General features: G+C 43.2%; 1 protein-coding gene across 1 annotated transcript in view; it reads left to right on the top strand.

Annotated features, from left to right (window-relative positions):
- LOC115117247 (mucin-5AC-like) overlaps positions 1-26,354 on the top strand; it is a 68,280-nt gene extending 41,926 nt beyond the window's left edge. Inside the window, 16 exon segments of the mRNA XM_065022769.1 lie at positions 4,227-4,376; positions 4,426-5,654; positions 5,763-5,973; positions 10,103-10,274; positions 10,880-11,124; positions 11,653-11,836; positions 12,889-13,028; positions 13,030-13,094; positions 13,435-13,613; positions 13,886-13,955; positions 14,293-14,435; positions 14,525-14,556; positions 14,950-15,118; positions 16,202-16,242; positions 25,628-25,779; positions 25,981-26,354. Of these exon segments, the coding sequence (XP_064878841.1) occupies positions 4,227-4,376; positions 4,426-5,654; positions 5,763-5,973; positions 10,103-10,274; positions 10,880-11,124; positions 11,653-11,836; positions 12,889-13,028; positions 13,030-13,094; positions 13,435-13,613; positions 13,886-13,955; positions 14,293-14,435; positions 14,525-14,556; positions 14,950-15,118; positions 16,202-16,242; positions 25,628-25,779; positions 25,981-26,161 (3,363 nt within the window). The 3' untranslated portion in view covers positions 26,162-26,354.
- Positions 26,355-27,247: the final 893 nt, after the last annotated feature.

A 27,247-nucleotide genomic window follows, 5' to 3' on the forward strand; every position in this document is an offset into this window, starting at 1 on the left:
GATAGATTAAGCCAATAGGGCAGGGAATTACATAGAAAAATAAGTTGCAGTTTTTAAGGGTGATAAATTACTGTAGATAAGGTATTCCACACTTTGCAACACATATTAAATCCATGTTATTGTCAGATAGAATACTGAGGGTCCCCGAAGGAGAGGGCTTGTTAGTGTAGGAAGGATTTTTAATATGGTTAGCATTTAGTAGACCTTGTTTGATTATTATAAGTTTTTTAAATAGTATTACATTTAACAGGAATATGGGACATCTGTGATGATTTAGGATTATTGTTAGGTTTGAGATGTATGTAAGGAAATGTAAGGCCTTTAGAGAAAAGCCGCGCATAGACATGTTTTTTCTAAAAATCAATTATTTTAGATTAAGTCAAACGTTTGGAAGCTTAGTGCTATTTGAGAGGTATGAGAGAAAAGGTTTAAATTGGTAAAAATATATATTTAAGAAAATATATAGGTAGCGCAGATAGTTCATAAAAGTATATAAGAAACGCCCAAGGGAGAATTGGACATGTGGAAAATTAAAGGGGGCTCCTACATGATGATGTCAGACATAAGGATAATTCACTAAATCTTACCTAAGTCATTGTTTAAGAATAAGGCAAGGTTGTTACCTGGGCAGAGCCAGGTAACAAAGAGGGGATGGGTAAATTGTGTTCTAGATTAGGATGTGACCTACGGGATAATTAACTGATCTTTTTTTAGCTAATAAACAGAACAAATGAGAAACTGTTTGTTAATCAAACCTGTATGTCCAAGATTTTATGCACTACAGGTGAAGTCACTCAATCCAGTCCCATAGGCCTGTTGGGGGGACCATACCAAGGACTCCTGGTGACAGCTAGCTGAAAGAGCTACCCGGATTCATATCGCACTGCGGGAGGGTAAGGCACCCTTACACTGTCGAACAATAACAGAGTTCGAGAGGAGAACTGGAATTAACAGAATTCTGGGGGCCATCTCTCGAATGAAAAATACCTTACCTGTCATTTCCTCACTGTTGTTGTTCATAGAAGTGAAGATGTGTCTGGCTCTTGCTAAGCGATGTGTTCTAGGGGAGAGGGTGGGGCTTCACATGGAAGCTGTTCGTCTGAGCTGTCTTATCGTGGGTGACATATTCCTGATATAGCACGTCCTACTCGAGTATGCGGAGAGTGGTAATTTGACCCATGGTTTAGACGATGAGGATTTTGTTCCAAAATAAAAGAGATATCGGTGCAGGTTCCCATATTGATCGTGGACACAGGTCATAGCTCATTGGGAGAGAGGGCTATATGAATCCACTCACCCAGTATGGAAGAAGGTAGAGTAGAGTGGCATAAAGATACGCTTAACCCTTTAAATAGAAATGAAGGAGGATCAAGGGTTGTGGTAGGGAGATGACCAGGTCTTGGTCGACACCCTAGTACGGTTCTGGGTAGAGGAGTTTGGGTCGGTATGGTAAAGCTGTTCACGAAAGCAGGAATGCCAGATAATGACAGTTGTATTGATTTGCACTATTTAAATCCCCAGGTTCCTCTCTTTACAGTGACCGGAGGAGATTATTACCGTTTGGCCCGGTACAGTACTCTTGGGAATTGATGTCAGGGCGAGGTTTTACCAACAGATTGGACAGGATTATGCTCCATTGTAATGCCTTTGACACTCATTCAACACCAAGGCATGAAGTATAGCCAAATGGGAGAAAAGAGCTAATCCATCCGGGTCTCTTATTGACTAAGTACACATTGATAACATTGGGGTTCCAAGGGGGATGCCAGGTAAGTCAAAGCAAGAAATCAGATCCTAGCAGGATTAGAGTTAAGCATTTCCGGGGGGTCTACTCTCAATAAGAACGTGGACTGGATTAATTATATTCATGATAATCAACAGCGCTTTAACAAGTATACCAGAGATGCTATTAAAGGTTTTGCAGAACAGACTGAAGCAACCAGCTGGATGGCTTGGCAGAATAGAATTGCATTCGATATGTTAATGGCGGAAAAGGGAGAAGTATGCGTGATTATCAGGACCATGTTTGTGCTTACATCCCAAATAACACAGCTCCGGACGAATCAGTGCCCGAAGCCTCAGCTGGTTTGACCACCCTGGCTCACGGGTTGGCAGAAACTCTGGGGTGGATACTTCTCTGAACTAAATTGGGTTGACAGTGTGTATGGAAAAATGTTGTGTTATGGGCTACCTTCACCTGTGTGACTGTGTTAGTTTTGTATGGACGTGGTTGATTGCGTGTATGTATGAAAGTTATTATTTCCAGGACTCTGGAGTAATCTATGACAATAGATGATGCGGTGTGGGACGATTCCAGGTTCTGACCCGTGGAGGACTGAAGGCATGTCTACAGAGGAAGTGGACGAATCTGGTTCTTTCATTTGTGGGGAATTTATGTTTGATGAGACTAGTGTTGAGATGAAGGAGAATTAGATTGTACTTTGTTTCAATATTACTGTTTTTTAATAAAGATTGTAACGAAAATCCTGAAAGAAGAGTTATGATTCTGATGTAGGTTTAAAAACAGTTGGAGTTAAGGTTAGATTTGATTAATGATGGGTGAAGAGTCGGATAAACCTTGTAGCGGTATTTATTAGAGAGGGGTAAAGAAAGATTTTGTTCGGGCGCCAGGCAGGTATTAACCATGCCGAAAGGAAAAGAGTAGAATAGAGAGAGTACCACTACCAGACCCACACACATCAGCAGAAGAGACTGCCTAGAGTGTAGCCTGTTTACCAGATAGCCAGTGGAGAGAAAAGAGAATACACACCATATAAAACCCACATCACAGCACAGGGGTAACCCAAATAAGAATACCTCGTACAATAATACTAATACTAATAATGGCAGAGCAATTCAACAGCAACTTCATACAAGAACGAACCCAGTCATCAACATAGGATTTACAATAATCTGTATTATTTTCTAGTGGATGAGTGCAGAGGGTATGAATGTGGGGGTTGTTCATCGACACAACAAAGGCCTTAAAAATGTCCACAGTCTTCTCGGCCACATGTCATTAGTACACCCCACCTCAATACAGTTCACATAATATACAACTTGCAAGCAACCTACTAAAATGTCCATCCAAATACTTCTGGCAGGGAAATAATAGTCCAGCTCTAATGAACTTCAATGGGAAGTGCATTTAAAAAATAGAGAGTCTGTTGCAGGGTAAAGCACTGGAATGAGAGGGAAGAGAAAGAGAGAGAAAAAGATAAATCTTAGCTGTGGTCTTCAGGCCTGCCGGTGTCGGACTGTCCGAGGGTTTGTTGGTTTGTTTGTTAAAGCTTCGCAACAATGTTGCTACTAATCCATGCGATCCATAACGGGCGCGGTCCCAAACAAAAACAACCACGATCTAAAGCGATCACACCGATGATTGAGTTAAATACTTTATAAACTACAAACGCTGAAAACAAACAAAACTTCTGCAGCACAGCACACACAATCTAACTGTCGCGCCACCCAATAGCTCCTCCCCAAAGAGCTGAACGAGCTCTCTTTATCTCCTCCTTCCTTACTGCTTATGCGCTCTTAAAGTGGCAGCGCATGGTGAAGGCTCCGAGCAGATTTCGCCACACACAGAATTTTTTAATTTTTAAATTTTTTTTTTAGGATTTACTATAATAAGGTTAATATTTTTATTTTTTATGTTTGATACAACTCGATGTAGATTTGAATGTATAATATTTGATCAAAGGGAGGATTGTTGGAGGAAATTATGGTTGAAATGACTAATTATGTATACATTCCAATCAGAACTGACTAGTCCAAATGCTATAATGTACTGTACATATGAATTTTCTCTCTTGCTCCCATTTCCAATTGTATATAATGTAGTCAGGAGTTTAGTAACAATGGAGGTCTGTTCCTTAGTTCATTCATTGTACAATCTCCAGGTGGCAGGAATGGCCGATCTCCAGACTGTCTAAGAATGCTGATTTATACTGACTGACCCTGACTTCGTGCTGATAACGCGAAGGCTTGAGAGCTAGGGGGCCCCTCTACTTGTGAAATAGATAGAACGTTTAGAAAATGCTGACGTCATTTTCAGTTTATAACCTGTGGAAATATGTGTATGTGGCAGTACTCTCTGGAATTAAACGCTGTTACCTTGGCTTTTAAGACTGGTCTCAATCTACTTCATGCATAATTAATGAACTTACAAATCATTAATGAATTAGAATTGAGTGCGAATTTGGTTTTGGCTACAAAACATACAGGAATTTAGAAATTCCACTAACATTACCCCAACCCCAACTAATATCACTACCCCAACAACAACCCCTATCATTACCACTACCACTACGCCTACCACCTCCACAACCACTACCATTACCCCAACAACAACCCATATCATTACCCCAACATCATCAACCCCTACCACTACCACAACCCCTACCACTACCACAACCCCTACCGCTACCACAACCTCTACCACTACCACTACCCCAACCTCTACCCCTACCACTACCACAACCCTACCACTACCACAACCCCTACCGCTACCACAACCTCTACCACTACCCCAACCTCTACCACTACCACTACCACAACCCCTACCACTACCACAACCCCTACCGCTACCACAACCTCTACCACTACCCCATCCTCTACCCCTACCGCTATCACAACCTCTACCACTACCCCAACCTCTACCCCTACCACTACCACAACCCGTACCACTACCACAACCCCTACCGCTACCACAACCTCTACCACTACCACAATCCGTACCACTACCACAACCCCTACCGCTACCACAACCTCTACCACTACCACAATCCGTACCACTACCACAACCCCTACCGCTACCACAACCTCTACCACTACCCCAACCTCTACCCCTACCACAACCTCTACCCCTACCACAACCCCTACCACTACCACAACCTCTACCTCTACCACTACCACAAACCCTACCGCTACCACAACCTCTACCACTTCCCCAACCTCTACCCCTACCGCTACCACAACCCCTACCACTACCACAACCCCTACCGCTATCACAACCTCTACCACTACCACAATCCGTACCACTACCACAACCCCTACCACTACCACAATCTCTACCACTACCCCAACCTATACCCCTACCGCTACCACAACCTCTACCACTACCACTACCCCAACCTCTACCCCTACCACTACCACAACCCCTACCGCTACCACAACCTCTACCACTACCCCAACCTCTACCCCTACCACTACCACAACCTCTACCTCTACCTCTACCACTACCACAACCCCAACCTCTACCTCTACCACTACCACAACCACAACCTCTACCTCTACCACTACCACAACCCCTACCGCTACCACAACCTCTACCCCTACCGCTACCACAACCCCTACCGCTACCACAACCTCTACCACTACCACAATCTGTACCACTACCACAACCCCTACCACTACCACAATCTCTACCACTACCCCAACCTCTACCCCTACCACTACCTCTACCCCTACCGCCAGTACAACCCCTACCACTACCACAATCTCTACCACTACCCCAACCTCTACCCCTACCGCTACCTCTACCCCTACCGCTACCACAATCTCTACCACTACCCCAACCTCTACCACTACCACAACCCCTATCACAACCCCTACCTTTACCACCTCCACAAATCCTACCACATTATTTTTTTGCACATATAAAAATCTACCTTTCCCTGCTGATAAGCTTCCTTCATTAAAATGATAAACATATTGCGTTCATGCACTTAATTTAATATCTATTTGTTAATAATAATAAGTTTTTGTTTAGGTTCCTTGATATATAATGAGACTGATGGGGCAGGCTGGTGTTTCACCTCCTACTGTAACTCAAGTTGTGTTGTTGAGAGACAAGCCAGACCATGTCCCTCTACGACCCCAGCTACAGTCAGCACTGTCTCAGCTACAGTCAGCACTGTCTCAGCTACAGTCAGCACTGTCTCAACTACAGTCAGCACTGTCTCAACTACAGTCAGCACTGTCTCAGCTAGTCAGCACTGTCTCAACTACAGTCAGCACTGTCTCAACTACAGTCAGCACTGTCTCAACTACAGTCAGCACTGTCTCAGCTAGTCAGCACTGTCTCAACTACAGTCAGCACTGTCTCAGCTAGTCAGCACTGTCTCAACTACAGTCAGCACTGTCTCAACTACAGTCAGCACTGTCTCAACTACAGTCAGCACTGTCTCAGCTACAGTCAGCACTGTCTCAACTACAGTCAGCACTGTCTCAACTACAGTCACCCTCCTGTCTCAGCCTCCAGTATTTATGCTGCAGTAGTTTATGTGTCGGGGGGCTAGGGTCAGTTTGTTATATCTGGAGTACTTCTCCTGTCCTATTCGGTGTCCTGTGTGAATCTAAGTGTGCGTTCTCTAATTCTCTCCTTCTCTCTTTCTTTCTCTCTCTCGGAGGACCTGAGCCCTAGGACCATGCCCCAGGACTACCTGACATGATGACTCCTTGCTGTCCCCAGTCCACCTGGCCATGCTGCTGCTCCAGTTTCAACTGTCCTGGGCCCTAGGACCATGTCCCAGGACTACCTGACATGATGACTCCTTGCTGTCCCCAGTCCACCTGGCCATGCTGCTGCTCCAGTTTCAACTGTTCTGCCTTACTATTATTCAACCATGCTGGTCATTTATGAACATTTGAACATCTTGGCCACGTTCTGTTATAATCTCCACCCGGCACAGCCAGAAGAGGACTGGCCACCCCACATATGCTCTCTCTAATTCTCTCTTTCTTTCTCTCTCTCGGAGGACCTGAGCCCTAGGACCGTGCCCCAGGACTACCTGACATGATGACTCCTTGCTGTCCCCAGTCCACCTGACTGTGCTGCTGCTCCAGTTTCAACTGTTCTGCCTTATTATTATTCGACCATGCTGGTCATTTATGAACATTTGAACATTTTTATTTTTTTTTATTTTATTTCACCTTTATTTAACCAGGTAGGCTAGTTGAGAACAAGTTCTCATTTGCAACTGCGACCTGGCCAAGATAAAGCATAGCAGTGTGAACAGACAACACAGAGTTACACATGGAGTAAACAATTAACAAGTCAATAACACAGTAGAAAAAAAAATGGGCAGTCTATATACAATGTGTGCAAAAGGCATGAGGAGGTAGGCGAATAATACAATTTTGCAGATTAACACTGGAGTGATAAATGATCAGATGGTCATGTACAGGTAGAGATATTGGTGTGCAAAAGAGCAGAAAAGTAAATAAATAAAAAATAAAAAACAGTATAAAAACAGTATGGGAATGAGGTAGGTGAAAATGGGTGGGCTATTTACCAATAGACTATGTACAGCTGCAGCGATCGGTTAGCTGCTCGGATAGCTGATGTTTGAAGTTGGTGAGGAGATAAAAGTCTCCAACTTCAGCGATTTTTGCAGTTCGTTCCAGTCACAGGCAGCAGAGTACTGGAACGAAAGGCGGCCAAATGAGGTGTTGGCTTTAGGGATGATCAGTGAGATACACCTGCTGGAGCGCGTGCTACGGATGGGTGTTGCCATCGTGACCAGTGAACTGAGATAAGGCGGAGCTTTACCTAGCATGGACTTGTAGATGACCTGGAGCCAGTGGGTCTGGCGACGAATATGTAGCGAGGGCCAGCCGACTAGAGCATACAAGTCGCAGTGGTGGGTGGTATAAGGTGCTTTGGTGACAAAACGGATGGCACTGTGATAGACTGCATCCAGTTTGCTGAGAAGAGTGTTGGAAGCCATTTTGTAGATGACATCGCCGAAGTCGAGGATCGGTAGGATAGTCAGTTTTACTAGGGTAAGCTTGGCGGCGTGAGTGAAGGAGGCTTTGTTGCGGAATAGAAAGCCGACTCTTGATTTGATTTTCGATTGGAGATGTTTGATGTGAGTCTGGAAGGAGAGTTTGCAGTCTAGCCAGACACCTAGGTACTTATAGATGTCCACATATTCAAGGTCGGAACCATCCAGGGTGGTGATGCTAGTCGGGCATGCGGGTGCAGGCAGCGATCGGTTGAAAAGCATGCATTTGGTTTTACTCGCGTTTAAGAGCAGTTGGAGGCCACGGAAGGAGTGCTGTATGGCATTGAAGCTCGTTTGGAGGTTAGATAGCACAGTGTCCAATGACGGGCCGAAAGTATATAGAATGGTGTCGTCTGCGTAGAGGTGGATCAGGGAATCGCCCGCAGCAAGAGCAACATCATTGATATATACAGAGAAAAGAGTCGGCCTGAGAATTGAACCCTGTGGCACCCCCATAGAGACTGCCAGAGGACCGGACAGCATGCCCTCCGATTTGACACACTGAACTCTGTCTGCAAAGTAATTGGTGAACCAGGCAAGGCAGTCATCCGAGAAACCGAGGCTATTGAGTCTGCCAATAAGAATATGGTGATTGACAGAGTCGAAAGCCTTGGCGAGGTCGATGAAGACGGCTGCTCAGTACTGTCTTTTATCGATGGCGGTTATGATATCGTTTAGTACCTTGAGCGTGGCTGAGGTGCACCCGTGACCGGCTCGGAAACCAGATTGCACAGCGGAGAAGGTACGGTGGGATTCGAGATGGTCAGTGACCTGTTTGTTGACTTGGCTTTCGAAGACCTTAGATAGGCAGGGCAGGATGGATATAGGTCTATAGCAGTTTGGGTCCAGGGTGTCTCCCCCTTTGAAGAGGGGGATGACTGCGGCAGCTTTCCAATCCTTGGGGATCTCAGACGATATGAAAGAGAGGTTGAACAGGCTGGTAATAGGGGTTGCGACAATGGCGGCAGATAGTTTCAGAAATAGAGGGTCCAGATTGTCAACATCTTGGTCATGTTCTGTTATAATCTCTACCCGGCACAGCCAGAAGAGGACTGGCCACCCCACATAGCCTGGTTCCTCTCTAGGTTTCTTCCTAGGTTTTGGCCTTTCTAGGGAGTTTTTCCTAGCCACCGTGCTTTTACACCTGCATTGTTTGCTGTTTGGGGTTTTAGGCTGGGTTTCTGTAAAGCACTTTGAGATATCAGCTGATGTACGAAGGGCTATATAAATAAATTTGATTTGATTTGATTTGATTTGAGTCAGCACTGTCTCAACTACAGTCAGCACTGTCTCAGCTAGTCAGCACTGTCTCAACTACAGTCAGCACTGTCTCAACTACAGTCAGCACTGTCTCAACTACAGTCAGCACTGTCTCAACTACAGTCAGCACTGTCTCAGCTACAGTCAGCACTGTCTCAACTACAGTCAGCACTGTCTCAACTACAGTCAGCACTGTCTCAGCTAGTCAGCACTGTCTCAGCTACAGTCAGCACTGTCTCAGTTAGTCAGCACTGTCTCAGCTACAGTCAGCACTGTCTCAGCTAGTCAGCACTGTCTCAACTACAGTCAGCACTGTCTCAACTACAGTCAGCACTGTCTCAACTACAGTCAGCACTGTCTCAGCTAGTCAGCACTGTCTCAACTACAGTCAGCACTGTCTCAGCTAGTCAGCACTGTTTCAGCTACAGTCAGCACTGTTTCAGCAACAAAATAAGCTACACATACTACAACATCTACATTGTCCCCGACTACACCTTACACGGGCTGTGAATATGTCTTTCCACCAAGAAAGGTAATGAAATAAACTAAACAGAATTATTGTGTTTCTTAGTTCATAGTCATGTGTACTTTGTAGTGTTGTGTAGTTCATAGTGTTGTGTAGTTTATAGTGTTGTGTAGTTCATAGTGTTGTGTAGTTCGTAGTGTTGTGTACTTCATAGTGTTGTGTAGTTCATAGTGTTGTGTAGTTCATAGTGTTGTGTAGTTTATAGTGTTGTGTAGTTCATAGTGTTGTGTAGTTCATAGTGTTGTGTAGTTTATAGTGTTGTGTAGTTCATAGTGTTGTGTAGTTCATAGTGTTGTGTAGTTTATAGTGTTGTGTAGTTTATAGTGTTGTGTAGTTTATAGTGTTGTGTAGTTCGTTGTGTAGTTCATAGTGTTGTGTAGCTCATAGTGTTGTGTAGTTTATAGTGTTGTGTAGTTCGTTGTGTAGTTTATAGTGTTGTGTAGTTCATAGTATTGTGTAGTTTATAGTGTTGTATAGTACGTAGTGTGTTTACTTTCAGGACTAAAACACACATTTTCAACTTTAGGATGGTGAGACTTGGAAGACAGACAACTGCACTACTCAGACTTGCCACAGGGGTGTAATTACCACAAAGTTTGTGGTTTGTGAGTCTGTTGAAAAGCCTGTGTGTGAAAATGGATTCCCACCAGTGAAAGTCTATGACGAATCAGGTTGCTGCTATCACTACGAATGTGAATGTAAGTTCAAAAGGTAATGTTTTTAATTATCTTCTGTTCCCACCTTCTACAAATACGTATTACTCCAAGTGTACTTGTTTTAAAGACGTCCTCCAGTGATTTCTGAACATTTCCTGTTGGAAAGTGATATCCCAAGTATAACACTTCAAGGAGTTGGTCTGATCCAGTGGCGCAACTTTGGTTTTAGAAGTGTGTGGGGGGCATAATCATTATCATTATTATTTGTATCCAGTTGGATAAACACTCCAAACACCCTACTCGACCACTCAGAGGTGTCCGCATGGTCCTAAAGCGCGGCGTTGCCTTGTTTTGTATCACATTACAATGATACAACTGGGGGGGAACAAAAATGACATTTCAGAAAGTGGGGGAGACATGCCCCCGTCCACCCCCCGTCCCCGGTGAAAGTTGCACCCTTGGTCTGATCTGATGGTGACATTGTGATGTTATCAGATTGTGCCATTTCATGAGGATACCTCGACCAGCTGCTGTGTTCAGTAAATCAGGTGTTAAATGAGGTGAAAAGGAGACTGGAGTAGGACTTTAAACTCTTGTATTGATGAGAGATCTATCTATTTGTTGCCTTCTTCTGTTCTATCTCTCAGGTATATGCTATGGATGGGGAGACCCTCATTACGTCACATTTGATGGCGAATATTACAGTTTCCAGGAAAACTGCACCTACGTTTTGATTAAAGAAATAGTTCCTCGACAGAACTTCAGTGTCATCATCGACAACTATAACTGCGATCCGTCTGGACATGCGACCTGCCCTCAGTCTCTGATTGTCTATTACAAGTCTTACAAAATCGTTCTTACTCCGAAGAGATTAAATGTGACAACAAATATGGTAATTATAACTGTGCTATTGTAAAAAGTACACTTTGAGATAGAAATTATTTGAGATAGACATTCTTTGATACAGACATTCTTTGATACAGACAGTATTTGAGATAGACATTATCACACCACTTTAAGACTTAAAATAATATATTTTGAAATCTATTATTTACTTATTTACTTTTTGTAATGTGGTGGTATTGATTAATAGGGATATCTGATCTTGCCGACTACGACAAATGTAATTTGCAGTACTACACTACAGTAGTTACAAATAGTTATTTAGCAACATTACATATTGGTTAACCACTTTGATGATGCCATCACATTAACTCAACACCATCATCAAGGTATCTGAAACATTCCCATGACATTTCAAAGAATTTCAATTATATTGACAAATTATTAACAGACTACCAACTCTCCTTGTGACTTCATTTAGTTCTGGAAACTGTTCATATCTTAGTTACATTATTGTAATGTTATTCTGTTCTCTACTCTCATTCGTAATGTAATGTTTTTCCTTATCATTCACCAGGTTTATATCAATGGAAATCAGATCTTCCCGACCTTTTCTAATGAAGACCTCATGATCACCAGCACTGGGGTAGAGTTACTGTTGAAGATTTCTGCCATTAAAGCAACAGTGATGTTTAAGTCCCTTATGTTCAGTGTAACCCTGCCAAACTCCCTATTCCACAACAACACAGAGGGGCAGTGTGGTAAGTATGTAGGCTTTACTGCATTCCAAATGGCACACTGTTCCCAATGTAGTGCAATCCTTTTAACCAGGGGGGATAGGATCCCATTGTAGTGCACTCCTTTTAACCAGGGGGAATAGGGTCCCATTGTAGTGCACTCCTTTTAACCAGGGGGAATAGGGTCCCATTGTAGTGCACTCCTTTTAACCAGGGGGAATAGGGTCCCATTGTAGTGCACTCTTTTTAACCAGGGGGAATAGGGTCCCATTGTAGTGCACTCCTTTTAACTAGGAGGAATAGGGTCCCATTGTAGTTCACTCCTTTTAACCAGGGGGAATAGGGTCCCATTGTAGTGCACTCCTTTTAACCAGGGGGAATAGGGTCCCATTGTAGTGCACTCCTTTTAACCAGGGGGAATAGGGTCCCATTGTAGTGCACTCCTTGTAATTAACTCAGGGGGAATAGGGTCCCATTGTAGTGCACTCCTTTTAACTAGGAGGAATAGGTTCCATTGTAGTGAACTCCTTTTAACCAGGGGGAATAGGGTCCCATTGTAGTGCACTCCTTTTAACCAAGGGGAATAGGTTCCCATTGTAGTGCACTCATTTTAACCAGGGGGAATAGGGTCCCATTGTAGTTCACTCCTTTTAACCTGGGGGAATAGGGTCCCATTGTAGTTCACTCCTTTTAACCAGGGGGAATAGGGTCCCATTGTAGTTCACTCCTTTTAACCAGGGGGAATAGGGTCCCATTGTAGTGCACTCCTTTTTACCAGGGGGAATAGGGTCCCATTTGGGATGCAGGAATTATGTAGATCAAAAACACTAAGTATGATTCAGATGAACAGCTTGTAGTACTCTGTGAGTAAACCAAACATTTGTTGCAATGATTTAATGTTATTTTGTTTCGTGTTTTTGCATTTTTATGACATTAAAGAGTTCACTGTACAGTTACAATGATAGCATTACCAATTAAAATATACTGTAGGTAGGCTTAAAGTTATGAGCAGCTGTTTCTGACATAAAATAACTTGTGTTTTTTCTCATTCCCATATTTATTGTACCTTTATAAAGGTACCTGTGACAATATCAGGAAAAACGATTGCAGATTACCGAATGGAAAGATTAACCCATCATGTCCTGGGATGGCTCATGAATGGAAGATTCCTGATGTTAAAAAACCCTACTGTGAATGGCAACCCCCTACCCCACCTACCTACCCCTACGCCTCCTACCTGCCCGTCAGGAAACACATCAATCTGTGACATCATACTTAGCCCGTAAGACGTGTAACCTTGTAATAACACAAAGAGACAGCTATATTACAAAGACAAGGGAATCTGATTGAGGTTGCTGTGACACTGTTTACATACAAGTCTGTAAACTCTCCGGTAAAGGCAAGGGTTGTTGTTCCATAACTTAGAACCAAACTTATCTTACAGACTGTTTATGCCGTATAAAATATGTCATATTCATAGGAACTTCATAGATGCTTCACAAATAATTTAGCGTGTAAGGCATACAGTAATCAATATTTGTAAGAAATCTGTTGTGACATGTTATATTCCCCTTTTGGGTTAGGCCGATATTATAACTTAAAAGGGTTCTTTATTTTGGAAGGGTCTTTAAGCAATGCCATGACGTTATCCCACAACAACCCTTCTTCGAGGCCTGTAAGTTTGATGTCTGCCACATGCCAAATATCTCAATCGGCTGCTCCAGCCTGGAAGCCTACGCCGTGAGGTGTGCAGCAGCTGGAGTCTGTATCGACTGGAGGAAATCAACTAATGGAACATGTGGTAGGGAAGGACTTTCATATCCAATAAGGATCTGTGTCCCCAATGGGATCCTATTCCCTACATAGTGCACTGCTTTTGACCAGGCTCCGGCCATAAGTAGTGATCTAAGTAGGGAATAGGATCCAATTTCGGATGCAGGATAGATGTTAATACGATTTTAAATCATTCCAATAACTTAACGATTTATCGTAATGAATTGTATTTTGACAATCTGCATTTACAAATTGTATAGTTACTGTTTTGTCTTTCATTCCATCTTGACCATATTACAGAACTGTCATGCCCTAATACCAAAGTGTATAAGGCGGGTGGCTCTACTATCCAGCCAACATGCAATTCAAGGTATCCATCTCATTCCCATCTCATCTCATCTCATTCCCATCTCATCTCATTCTCATCTCATCTCATTCCCATCTCATTCTCATTCTCATTCTCATCTCATTCCCATCTCATCTCATTCTCATCTCATTCTCATCTCATTCCCATCTCACTCTCATTCTCATCTCATTCCCATTTCATTCTCATCTCATTCCCATCTCATCTCATCTCATTCTCATCTCATCTCGTTTAATTCCCATCTCATTATTTTACACCACTACCTAAAGTACATGCATTCTTAAAGGTTTCCATTCTATTCCAAAGTTTCTAGTCTGTAATTAATTGTTTTTTTTAATCATAGATACAATGACAAATATGTGCATTCATGTCAGGGAGCACAAATGACCCGTGACTTTGTATGTGACTCATTCATGGAGGGCTGTTTCTGCCCTGAGGGTACCATCTTGTTCAACACATTCTCTGACACCTGTGTTCGTGACTGTGGTAAGGATGTGTCAGTTTGAGGAATACATTGTTTAATTGTGTCTCAAAGTACCAGCATGTATGACCTAAGATCTTATTTTCCCTTCAAGGATGCACAGGACCTGTTGGAAAACCCAAACAGGTAATAATGTGGATGTATACCACAATGAATCTGTCAGAAGAAATGGTTCACTTCACATTATGGCCCACAAAAAGGTTCTGTATAGAACCCCCATTATTTGAATCAGTTTACTAGTTTCATTGGGGCTTGTAAGTTGTCCAGCCCTGAAGAGGCTGGAGCCCTATTGTTATAATAATCAATCAAATGTATTTGATAAAGCCCTTTTTTCATCAACAGCAGCAACAAAGCCTTTACACATACCCAGCCTAAACCTCAAAGAGCAAGCAATGCAAAGGCAGAAAGGCAGAAACCTAGGAATAAACCAAGAGAGGAACCAGGCTCTGACGGGTGGCCAGTCCTCGTCTTAATAAATTTGAAGTCTCTGCTAACAGTGTTTGTTTTGTCCCAACACAGTTTGGTGAGACTTGGTACAGTAACTGCCAGAAGTGCACGTGTAATGCTGACACACTGAGTGTCCAGTGTGAACCAGTGAAATGTCCGCCCCAAGAAATTGTTACCTGTAAGAAGTACGGTGAGGTGTTGGTCAACGAGACGGTGGACTGCTGTCAGAAAAATACATGTGGTGAGTAGAGGCAGGATAGAGAGGCACCTTAACGTGGTACCAGGTAACCCGGGTACAAGTCTGCTTGTGCTAAATGTTTGGCATATGACAAGGAGTGTAATGTTAGCACCAAACAGCTCTTCATTCTAGCTACTTCATAAAGCCTTCATAGGCACTACATAAATGTGTTACAAAGCATCTATAACGTGCTTTATAAAGGGTTCATAAATGTGCCATAACTCTGTGACATAATCACCTGACTGTGAATAGTGTAGCTTGTCCCTGAGCTGGTGGACCAATGGGTTCTTACCTCTCTTTCTGCTGGAGGTTCTGCATGTTGATTGCAACCTTAAAAGTAACAACAAAGACATTTAGCAGGTGTTTTAGGAAATGCCTTTGTCACACCAATTATAAAGCACAGGTTCGTCTAATTTGACATGGTTATAGATTATTTGTAACACATTTCTGTAGTGTTTATGAAGCCTTTATACTGACCATGTCACTGGACCATGTTATTGGACCCTGTCATTGGACCATGTCATTGGACCTTGTTATTGGACCATGTTATTGGACCCTGTTATTGGACCATGTCACTGGACCTTGTTATTGGACCATGTCATTGGACCATGTCATTGGACCATGTTATTGGACCCTGTCATTGGACCATGTCATTGTACCATGTCATTGTACCATGTCATTGGACCATGTCATTGGACCTAAATATTGGACCCTGTCATTGGATCATGTCATTGGACCCTGTCATTGGACCATCATGCACCATAATTTAAAAACTTTGTAACGTGATAAAACAGTGACTTCATATTTCTATTCCAAGAACGTGGAAAGGCACAGCGCTCGCTCAAACATATCATGTACTTAGACTTTAACTTCAACCTGGAGGTAATTATTAAGCCCAGGATTAATGTAAATATTATCATGAACATGGAGCAGGTGTCATGATGGCAACATGGTGCAGGTGTCATGATGGTAACATGGTGCAGGTGTCATGATGGTAACCTGGTGCAGGAATTGTGACTAACTTAACCGTTCAACAACTGTTATGCCTCAACCATTGTCTGACCCTTTTATTGTGTGTTCTTTCAGTGGCCAAACCTGTTTGTGTCCACAACAATACTGAATACACGGTGAGAAGTGACACTTCTTTGACACTCTGGCAGAATAGAGCAATATTACAATAAATCATTTGTAAGAGAACATAACACACACGACACACAAACTACTGCAGCATAAATACTGAAGGCTGAGGCAGGAGGGGTCAGGAGACACTGTGGCCCCATCCAATGATACGCTCAGACAGGGCTAAACAGGCAGGATATAACCCCCTCCACTTTGCCAAAGCACAGACCCCACACCACTAGAGGGATATCGTCAACCACCAACTTACCATCCTGAGACAAGGTCGTGTTTTGCCCACAAAGATCTCCGCCATGGCACAACCCAAGAGGGGGGTGCCAAGGAAGATCACGTCAGTGACTCAACCCACTCAAGTGACGCACCTCTCCTAGGGACGGCATGGTAGAGCACCAGTAAGCCAGTGACTCACCCCCTGTAATAGGGTTAGAGGCAGAGAATCCCAGTGGAGAGAGGGGAACCGGCCAGGCAGAGACAGCAAGGGCGGTTCGTTGCTCCAGAGGCTTTCCGTTCACCTTCACACTCCTGGGCCAGACTACACTCAATTATATGACCTCCTGAAGAGATGAGTCTTCAGTAAAGACTTAAAGGTTGAGACCGAGCTCTATAGGAGAAAGCCCTGCCTCCAGCTGTTTGTTTAGAAATTCTAGGGCCAATTAGGAAGCCTGCATCTTGTGACCGTAGCGTACGTGTAGGTATGTACGGCACTACCCAACCGGAAAGATAGGTAGGAGCAAGCCCATGTAATGCTTTGTAGGTTAGCAGTAAAACCTTGAAATCAGTCGTTGCCTTAACAGGAAGCCAGTGTAGGGAGGCTAGCACTGGAGTAGTATGAACAAATGTTTTGCTTCTAGTCAGGATTCTAGCAGCCGTATTTAGCACTAAATGAAGTTTATTTAGTGCTTTATCCAGGTAGCCGGAAAGTAGAGCATTGCAGTAGTCTAACCTAGAAGTAACAAAAGCATGGATACCTTTTACTGCATAATTTTTGGACAGAAAGTTTCAAATTTTTGTAATGTTACGTAGATGGAGAAAAGCTGTCCTTGAAACAGTCTTGATATTATCCTCAAAAGAGAGATCAGGGTCCAGAGAAAAGCCGAGGTCCTTCACAGTTTTATTTGAGACGACTGTACAACCGTCAATCTCTTTTTTTCTTGGGACCTAGAACAAGCATCTCTGTTTTGTCCGAGTTTAAAAGTAGAACGTTTGCAGCCGCCCACTTCCTTATGTCTGAAACACAGGCTTCTAGTGAGGGCATTGTTGGGTCTTCACCATGTTTCATTGAAATGTACAGCTGTGTGTCATCCGCATAGCAGTGAAAGTTAACATTATGTTTTTGAATGACATCCCCAAGAGGTCAAATATATAGTGAAAACAATAGTGGTCCTAAACGGAACCTTGAGGACCACCAAAATGTTCAGTTGATTTGTCAGAGGACAAACCATTCACAGAGACAAACTGATATATTTCCGACAGATAAGATCTAAACCAGGCCAGAACTTGTCCGTGTAGACCAATTTGGGTTTCCAATCTCTCCAAAAGAATGTGGGGATCAATGGTATCAAAAGCAGCACTAAGGTCTATGAGCACGAGGACAGATGCAGATGGTCTGAAGCCATTAAAAGGTCATTTACCACCTTCACAAGTGCAGTCTCAGTGCTATAATGGGGTCTAAAACCAGACTGAAGCATTTTGTATACATTGTTTGTCTTCAGGAAGGCAGTGAGTTGCTGCGCAACAGCTTTTTCTAAATTTTTTGAGAAGAATGGAAGATTCGATATAGGCCGAGTGTCTCTTGAGTGACTCTTGATCCTAGGTCCTGGCAGAGTTGTGCAGACTCAGGACAACTGAGCTTTGGAGGAATACGCAGGTTTAAAGAGGAGTCCGTAATTTCCTTTCTAATGATCATGATCTTTTCCTCAAAGAAAGTCATGAATTTATTACTGCTGAAGTGATAGCCATCCTCTCTTGGGGAATGCTGCTTTTTAGTTAGCTTTGCGACAGTATCAAAAATACATTTTGGATTGTTCTTATTTCCCTCAATTTAGTTGGAAAAATAGGATGATCGAGCAGCAGTGAGGGCTCTTCGATACACGGTACTGTCTTTCCAAGCTAGTTGGAAGACTTCCAGTTTGGTGTTGCGCCATTTCCGTTCCAATTTTCTGGAAGCTTGCTTCAGAGCTCGGGTATTTTGTATATAGCAGGGAGCTAGTTTCTTATGACAAATGTTTTTCGTTTTTAGGGGTGCAACTGCATCTAGGGTATTGCGCAAGGTTAACTTGAGTTCCTCAGTTAAGTGGTTAACTGATTTTTGTCCTCTGACGTCCTTGGGTAGGCAGAGGGAATCTGGAAGGGCATCAAGGAATCTTTGTGTTGTCTGAGAATTTATAGCATGACTTTTGATGCTCCTTGGTTGAGGTCTGAGCAGATTATTTGTTGCGATTGCAAACATAATAAAATGGTGGTCCGATAGTCCAGGATTATGAGGAAAAACATTAAGATCCACCATTTATTCCATGGGACAAAACTAGGTCCAGAGTATGACTGTGACAGTGAGTAGGTCCAGAGACATGTTGGACAAAACCCACTGAGTCGATGATGGCTCCGAATGCCTTTTTGTAGTGGGTCTGTGGACTTTCCCATCTGAATATTAAAATCACCAAACATTTGAATATTATCTGCTATGACTACAAGGTTCGATAGGAATTCAGGGAACTTGGTGAGGAACGCTGTATATGGCCCAGGAGGTCTGTAAACAGTAGCTATAAAAGTGATTGAGTAGGCCGCATAGATTTCATGACTAGACGCTCAAAAGATGAAAACACAATTTTTGTAAACCAGAGGAAAGAGTGCCTCCTACTGGCCCTCCAACACCACTTCCAGCAGCATCTGGTGTCCCATCCAGGAACTGACCAGGACCAACCCTGCTTAGTTTCAGAAGCAAGCCAGGAGTGGTATGCAGGGTGGTATGCTGCTGTCTTGAATGGAAGAGTCTTTATTCTAATGAGATTGCTAAGGCGAACACAGCCATGTTTAGTTTTGCTCAACCTAGATTGAGGCACAGACACGGTCTCAATGGGGATAGCTGAGCTGACTGCACTGACTGTGCTAGTGGCAGACTCCACTAAGCTGGCAGGCTGGCTAACAGCCTGCTGCCTGGCCTACACCCTATTTCATTGTGGAGCTAGAGGAGTTAGAGCCCTGTCTATGTTGGAAGATAAGATGAGAGCACCCTCCAGCTAGGATGGAGTCTGTCACTCCTCAGCAGGCCAGGCCTGGTCCTGTTTGTGGGTGAGTCCCAGAAAGAGGGCCAATTATCTACAAATTCTATCTTTTGGGAGGGGCAGAAAACAGTTTTCAACCAGCGATTGAGTTGTGAGACTGCTGTAGAGCTCATCACTCCCCCTAACTGGGAGGGGACCAGAGACAATTACTCGATGCCGACACATCTTTCTAGCTGATTTACACGCTGAAGCTATGTTGCTCTTGGTGACCTCTGACTTTTCATCCTAACATTGTTGGTACCGAGGTGGATAACAATATCTCTATATTCACTACACACGCCAGTTTTAGCTTTAGCCAGCACCATCTTCAGATTAGCCTTCACGTCGGTAGCCCTGCCCCCTGGGAAACAGTGTATGATCGCTGGATGATTCGTTTTAAGTCTAATACTGCGTGCGGGTAAAGGAGTCTCCAATGACTAGGGTTTTCAATTTGTCAGAGCTAATGGTGGGAGGCTTCGGTGTCTCAGACCCCGTAACGGGAGGAGTAGAGACAAGAGATGCTCGGCCTCAGACTCCGACCCCTTGCTTAATGGGGAAAACCGGTTGAAAGTTTCTGTCGGCTGAATGAGCGACACCGGTTGCGCATTCCTACAGCATTTGCCTCCAGAAGCCATGGGAAAGTCCGGCTGCGGGGACCGTGCGAGGGGATTTATACTAACGTTACTATCTGTACTTACTGGTGTCACAAACACTGTTACATCCTTTCCTACAATGAACTTACCCTTGCCTAACAATTGCATCTGAAGCTGGGCTTGCAGCACATCCTCACGAGGCGATCGTTCTCCTGTATATTATGAGCACAGCGACTGCAATTAGAAGGCATCATGTTAATGTTACTACTTATCTTCGGCTGTTGGAGGTCCTGATGAACCATGTCCAGATAAAGCTTCCGGAGTGAAAAAGTTGAATGAAAAAAGAAAACAAGGCAAGGGGGTAACGACCAAGGTCATTCCATATCTTGACCTCTTATGAACATAACTTCTTATGAACCTGACCTCTTATGAACCTGACCTCTTATGAGCATAACTTCTTATGAACATGACCTCTTATGAACCTGACCTCTTATGAACATAACTTCTTATGAACCTGACCTCTTATGAACCCGACCTCTTATGAACTTGACCTCTTATGAACCCGACCTCTTATGAACCCGACCTCTTATGAACCTGACCTCTTATGAACATGACCTCTTATGAACATGACCTCTTATGAACCTGACCTCTAATGAGCATAACCTCTTTAACCTGACCTCTTCTGAACCTGACCTCTTATGAACGTGACCACTTATGAACATAACCTCTTATGAACCTGACCTTTAATGAACTTGACCTCTTATGAACCTGACCTCTTATTTTTATTTTTTTCTTATTTGACCTTTATTTAAATAGGTAGGCTAGTTGAGAACAAGTTCTCATTTGCAACTGCGACCTGGCCAAGATAAAGCATAGCAATTCGACACATACAACAACACAGAGTTACATATGGAATAAACAAAACATACAGTCAATAATACAGTAGAACAAAAGAAAACAAAAAGTCTATATACAGTGAGTCCAAATGAGGTAAGTTAAGGAAATAAATAGGCCATGGTGGCGAAGTAATTACAATATAGCAATTAAACACTGGAATGGTAGATCGGCAGAAGATGAATGTGTAGGTAGAGATACTGGGGTGCAAAGGAGCAAAATAAATAAATAAATACCAGTATGGGGATGAGGTAGGTAGATAGATGGGCTGTTTACAGATAGGCTAAGTACAGGTGCAGTGATCTGTAAAATGCTCTGACAGCTGGTGCTTAAAGCTAGTGAGGGAGATGTGAGTCTCCAGCTTCAGAGAGTTTTGCAATTCGTTCCAGTCATGGGCAGCAGAGAACTGGAAGGAAAGACGACCAAAGGAGGAATTGGCTTTGTGGGTGACCAGAGAGATATACCTGCTGGAGCGCGTGCTACGAGTGGGTGCTGCTATGGTGACCAGTGAGCTGAGATAAGGCGGGGCTTTACCTAGCAGAGACTTGTAGATAACCTGTAGCCAGTGGGTTTGGCGACGAGTATGAAGCGAGGGCCAACCAACGAGAGCATACAGGTCACAATGGTGGGTAGTGTATGGGGCTTTGGTGACAAAACAGATGGCACTGTGATAGACTGCATCCAGTTTGTTGAGTCGAGTGTTAGAGGCTATTTTATAGATGACATCACCGAAGTCGAGGATCGGTAGGGATGGTCAGTTTTACGAGGGTATGTTTGGCAGCATTAGTGAAGGATGCTTTGTTGTGAAAAAGGAAGCCGATTCTAGATGTAATTTTGGATTGGAGATGCTTAATGTGTTCTGGAAGGAGAGTTTACAGTCTAACCAGACACCCAGGTATTTGTAGTTGTCCACGTATTCTAAGTCAGAGCCGTCCAGACTAGTGATGCTGGACGGGCGAACAGGTGCGGGCAGCGATCTGTTGAAAAGCATGCATTTAGTTTGACTTGCTTTTAAGAGCAGTTGGAGGCCACGGAAGGAGAGTTGTATGGCATTGAAGCTCGTCTGGAGGTTAGTTAACACAGTGTCCAAGGAGGGGCCAGAAGTATACAGAATGGTGTCGTCTGCATAGAGGTGGATCAGAGAATCACCAGCATCAAGAGCAACATCATTGATGTATACAGAAAAGGGAGTCGTCCCGAGAATTGAACCCTGTGGCACACCCATAGAGACTGTCCGAGGTCCAGACAACAGGCCCTCCGATTTGACAAACTGAACTCTATCAGAGAAGTAGTTGGTAAAACAGGCGAGGCAATCATTTGAGAATCCAAGGCTGTCGAGTCTGCCAATAAGAATGTTGTGATTGACAGAGTCGAAAGCCTTGGCCAGGTCGATGAATATGGCTGCAGAGTAATGTCTCTTATCGATGGCGGTTATTATGTCGTTTAGAACGTTGAGTGTGGCTGAGATGCACCCAGCTCTGAAACCAGATTGCATAGCGGAGAAGGTATGGTGGGATTCGAAATGGTGAGTAATCTGTTTGTTAACTTGGCTTTCGAAGACCTTAGAAAGACAGGGTAGGATAGATATAGGTCTGTAGCAGTTTGGGTCTAGAGTGTCACCTCCTTTGAAGAGGGGGATGACCGCGGCAGCTTTCCAATCTTTGGGAATCTCAGACGATACGAAAGAGAGGTTGAACAGGCTTGTAATAGGGGTTGCAACAATTTCGGCAGATAAGTTTAGAAAGAGAGGGTCCAGATTGTCTAGCCCGGCTGATTTGTAGGGGTCCAGATTTTGCAGCTCTTTCAGAACATCGGCTATCTGGATTTGGGTAAAGGAGAAATGGTGAGGGCTTTGGCGGGTTGCTGTGGAGGGTGCCGGGCAGTTGACCGGGGTAGGGGTAGCGATGTGGAAAGCATGGCCAGCCATAGAGAAAGGCTTATTGAAATTCTCAATTATAGCGGATTTATCAGTGGTGACAATGTTTCCTAGCCTCAGAGCAGTGGGCAGCTGGGAGCAGGTGCTCTTATTCTCCATGGACTTTACAGTGTCCCAGAACTTTTTTGAGTTAGTACTACAGGATGCAAATTTCTGTTTGAAAAAGCTTGCCTTAGCTTTTCTAACTGCCTGTGTATATTTGTTCCTAACTTCCCTGAAAAGTTGCATATCACGGGGCTATTTGATGCTAATGCAGAACACCACAGGATGTTTTTGTGTTGGTCAAGGGCAGACAGGTCTGGAGTGAACCAAGGACTATATCTATTCCTAGTTCTACATTTTTTGAGAGGGGCATGCTTATTTAAGCTGGTGAGGAAGGCACTTTTAAAGAATAGCCAGGCATCGTCTACTGACGGGATGAGGTTAATGTCATTCCAGGATACCCCGGCCAGGTTGATTAGAAAGGCCTGCTCGCAGAAGTGTTTCAGGGAGCGTTTGACAGTGATGAGGGTTGGTCGTTTGGTCGCAGACCCATTACAGATGCAGGCAATGAGGCAGTGATCGCTGAGATCTTGATTGAAAACAGCAGAGGTGTATTTGGAGGGCGAATTAGTTAGGATGACATCTATGAGGGTGCCCGTGTTTACTGATTTGGGGTTGTAGCTGGTAGGTTCACACATCATTTGTGTGAGATTGAGGGCATCAAGCTTAGTTTGTAGGATGGGTGTTAAGCATGTCCCAGTTTAGGTCACCTCGTGGCACGAGCACAGAAGATAGATGGGGGGCAATCAATTCACATATGGTATCGAGGGCACAGCTGGGGGCAGAGGGAGGTCTATAACAAGCGGCAACAGTGAGAGACTTGTTTCTGGAAAGATGAATGTTTAGAAATAGAAGCTCAAATTGAGCTTAATGTGAAGTGAGCTGTTGAACCATTTCTTCTGACAGAACCTCTTGCGATGAGCAATCCCGGATCCGGGATCGTAGTCAACAATCAAACAAACTCAAACAAATTAGCATAACGCAGCGGACATAAATACCCCTAGAAACTTTTCCTATTCATGAAAATCGCAAATTAAATGAAATACATATATTCAAACACAAGCTTAGCCTTTTGTTAACAACACTGTCTTCTCAGATTTTCAAAATATGCGTTACAGCCAACGCTAGACAAACATTTGTGTAAGTTTATCATGGCATAATGCTATGCTAGGCTCTGCTGGCAGCAGGCAACATTTTCACGAAAATAAGAAAAGCAACCAAATAAAATAATTTACCTTTGAAGAACTTCAGATGCTTTCACTCAGGAGACTCCCAGTTAGATAGCAAATGTTCCTTTTTTCAAAAATATTATTTTTGTAGGCGAAATAGCTCCCGTTTGTTCATCATGCTTGGCTGAGAAATTGACCGGAAAATGCTACAACTATAACGCCAAACTTTTTTCAAAATTTGCTCCATAATATCGACAGAAACATGGCAAACGTTGTTTAGGATCCATCCTCAAGGTGTTTCTAACATATACATTCGATAATATATCCGTCGAGGCAATTGGTTTCTCATAAGAATCGATTGGAAAAATGGCTACCTCAGTATTTTACGCAAGATTTTCTGCGGGAGACACCATGTGACAACTTGCAATATATGGTCCCTTACGGCTATTCTACAATGGAAATGCGTAAACAGACGTCACAATGCTGTTGACACCTCGGGGAATACGTGGAAAACGTAAGCTCATTCGTAGCTCATTCACAGCCATATAAGGAATCATTAGCATGAGGCGGTTTCAAAAACTGCGGCACTTCCTGGTTGGATTTCTATCTGGGTTACGGCTGTAACATCAGTTCTGTGGCACTCACAGACAATATCCTTGCAGTTTTGGAAACGTCAGAGTGTTTTCCATCCAAAGCTGTCAATTATATGCATAGTCGAACATCTTTTCGTGACAAAATATCTTGTTTAAAACGGGAACGTTTTTCATCCCAAAATTTTTATAGCGCCCCTAATGCATAACTATCCCATTTTAGGTCACCTAGTAGCACGAGCTCAGAAGATAGATGGGGAGGGCAATCAGTTCACATATAGTATCGAGGGCACAGCTGGGGGCAGAGGGAGGTCTATAAGCAAGCGGCAACAGTGAGAGACTTGTTTCTGGAAAGGTACATTTTTAGAAGTAGAAGCTCAAATTGTTTGGGTACAGACTTAGCCTGCAGAGTTCTGTATTACTTTCTATCTTTGCAGTAGATTGCAACACCGTCCCCTTTGGCAGTTCTATCTTGGCGGAAAACGTTATAGTTAGCAATGGATATTTCAGGGTTTTTGGTGGTTTTCCTAAGCCAGTATTCAGACACGGCTAAGACATCTTGGTTGGCAGAGTGTGCTAAAGCAGTAAGTAAAACAAACTTGAAACCAAGGCTTATGAATCTGACCTCTTATGAACATGACCTCTTATGAACATAACCTCTTATGAACCTGACCTCTTATGAACATGACCACTTCTGAACATGACCTCTTATGAACATAACCTCTTATGAACATAACCTCTTATGAACCTGACCTCTTATGAACATAACCTCTTATGAACCTAAAATCTTATGACACAATAAATCAATGTTGAGTTACTGTACATGAAACTGAATACAGATATGATGTGATATACTTTTTCAAGTAGCTCAAGTCCATCTTTACATAGTAGGGGGGAAACTCACCTCTGTCTACCTCCACAGGCACTTTAATCAGTCACTGTGATGTGAAGAACACCACCACCTACCTAGAGGTGAATAACTGCAGGTCCTCTGTGCCGGTGGAAATCTCAGCCTGCGGGGGATCCTGTGGAACATCTTCTATGTGAGTACAAACTCTAAATAAGAACACACACACACACGCCGAAAAAGGAAACAGAAACAAACGCAACATGCATTTGGGTCTTTTTAGAAATTTGTAAGTGGGGAATTGAAATGAAGGGTGAGAACTCAATGGGAGTTGACCTATAGCAGAATAAATGTGATACTGTTTCTAACAGTGTTGTTTGTGTGTCCTGTTTGCTAGATACTCTGTAGAGAAAAACACCCTGATGCACTCCTGCTCCTGCTGTCGAGAGATGTCTACCAGTGAGAGGAAGGTGGAGATGGTCTGCCCTGATGGGAAGAAGATCATGCAGTCCTACATTTACATTGATAAGTGTGGCTGCCATGACTCTGAGTGTGACAAGAAGAACCACTTAGATTAGGCCTTGACGAATTAAGTCTTTTAAAATGTTCTTATTTACCTTAACTGCATGGAATATGAAATAGTTTTATCTAAAGGGAACCAATAGGGTCTGTCTCATTATCATATAGGCTACTTTCACGAACAGCATGTCCTTTCTCTCTACACTATCATAGACATTATGCAAACCTATTAAACTGATGAAGAAGCATGAAGTCATTATCTTTCTTGTTTTATTTCATATTGTCAAGTGCGTCAATGTGTGACTAGTGTCGTGAGAATCATTACAAACTATAACACTTACAAGAACTTGTAAATTCAATATAGGCTTTTAATACAAACATATTAGAAGCCTAGATGGTCCGCGGAACACACACTTTCCCAGAGCACTGGCTCTGTATTTATACACACAGCATATGAGTCCATTCCATACCTTAAGGGAACATTTTGACATTTGCCGTATGGTTAGTGAGAAAGTCCATATTGCAAATGTACGGTCCCTTACTAGACGTCCGAAAACGTTTCAAAAATTCGCGGACGGCGTCGGGCCGAGCGGCATGGCCGGACCTACCGGGAAGTCATCAAATGAACTTTCTCGGACATCCGGTTTCCGTTTTATAAAATAATCAAATTTTGGTCATTTTTCCGCTGTCCCGGAAAATCCCACAAGAGGGCATAAGCAATCATATTGCAATTGTACAAAACATCATGAATCACGACGTGGCCTTATCTCCAAAACTGAAAATATTTCAAGCCGAAACTTGGTGAGCATAGGTTTGGCATAATGGGCAGTTGGCCCCGAACAAGATGGCATCTAGGCCTCAACGGTTTTTGAGTTATGGCCATTTCTCTGGGATTAAAGGTCCAAAAAGAAAATAGAGAAATAATTTTTCCGCTTCACGTCAAAGTCAATGAGCCTCCGGTGTCAATAAAAAAAGAACCAGCCATTTATCTATCGTCATTTAAGAGAAATCATACGACAAATTGGTGATGTTCAAAAATAGTTTTTTTTTTTTAACAGTTACAGATCCAGTTGCAGGGTGCTCATACGTTACTTATTAAAGTGTGCTGCGGAGCTCTGCGAGATTTCTGTGATTTTCTATGATTT

This window comes from Oncorhynchus nerka, linkage group LG9a, assembly GCF_034236695.1.
Source record: "Oncorhynchus nerka isolate Pitt River linkage group LG9a, Oner_Uvic_2.0, whole genome shotgun sequence".
In the NCBI taxonomy this organism is placed as follows: Eukaryota; Metazoa; Chordata; class Actinopteri; order Salmoniformes; family Salmonidae; genus Oncorhynchus; species Oncorhynchus nerka.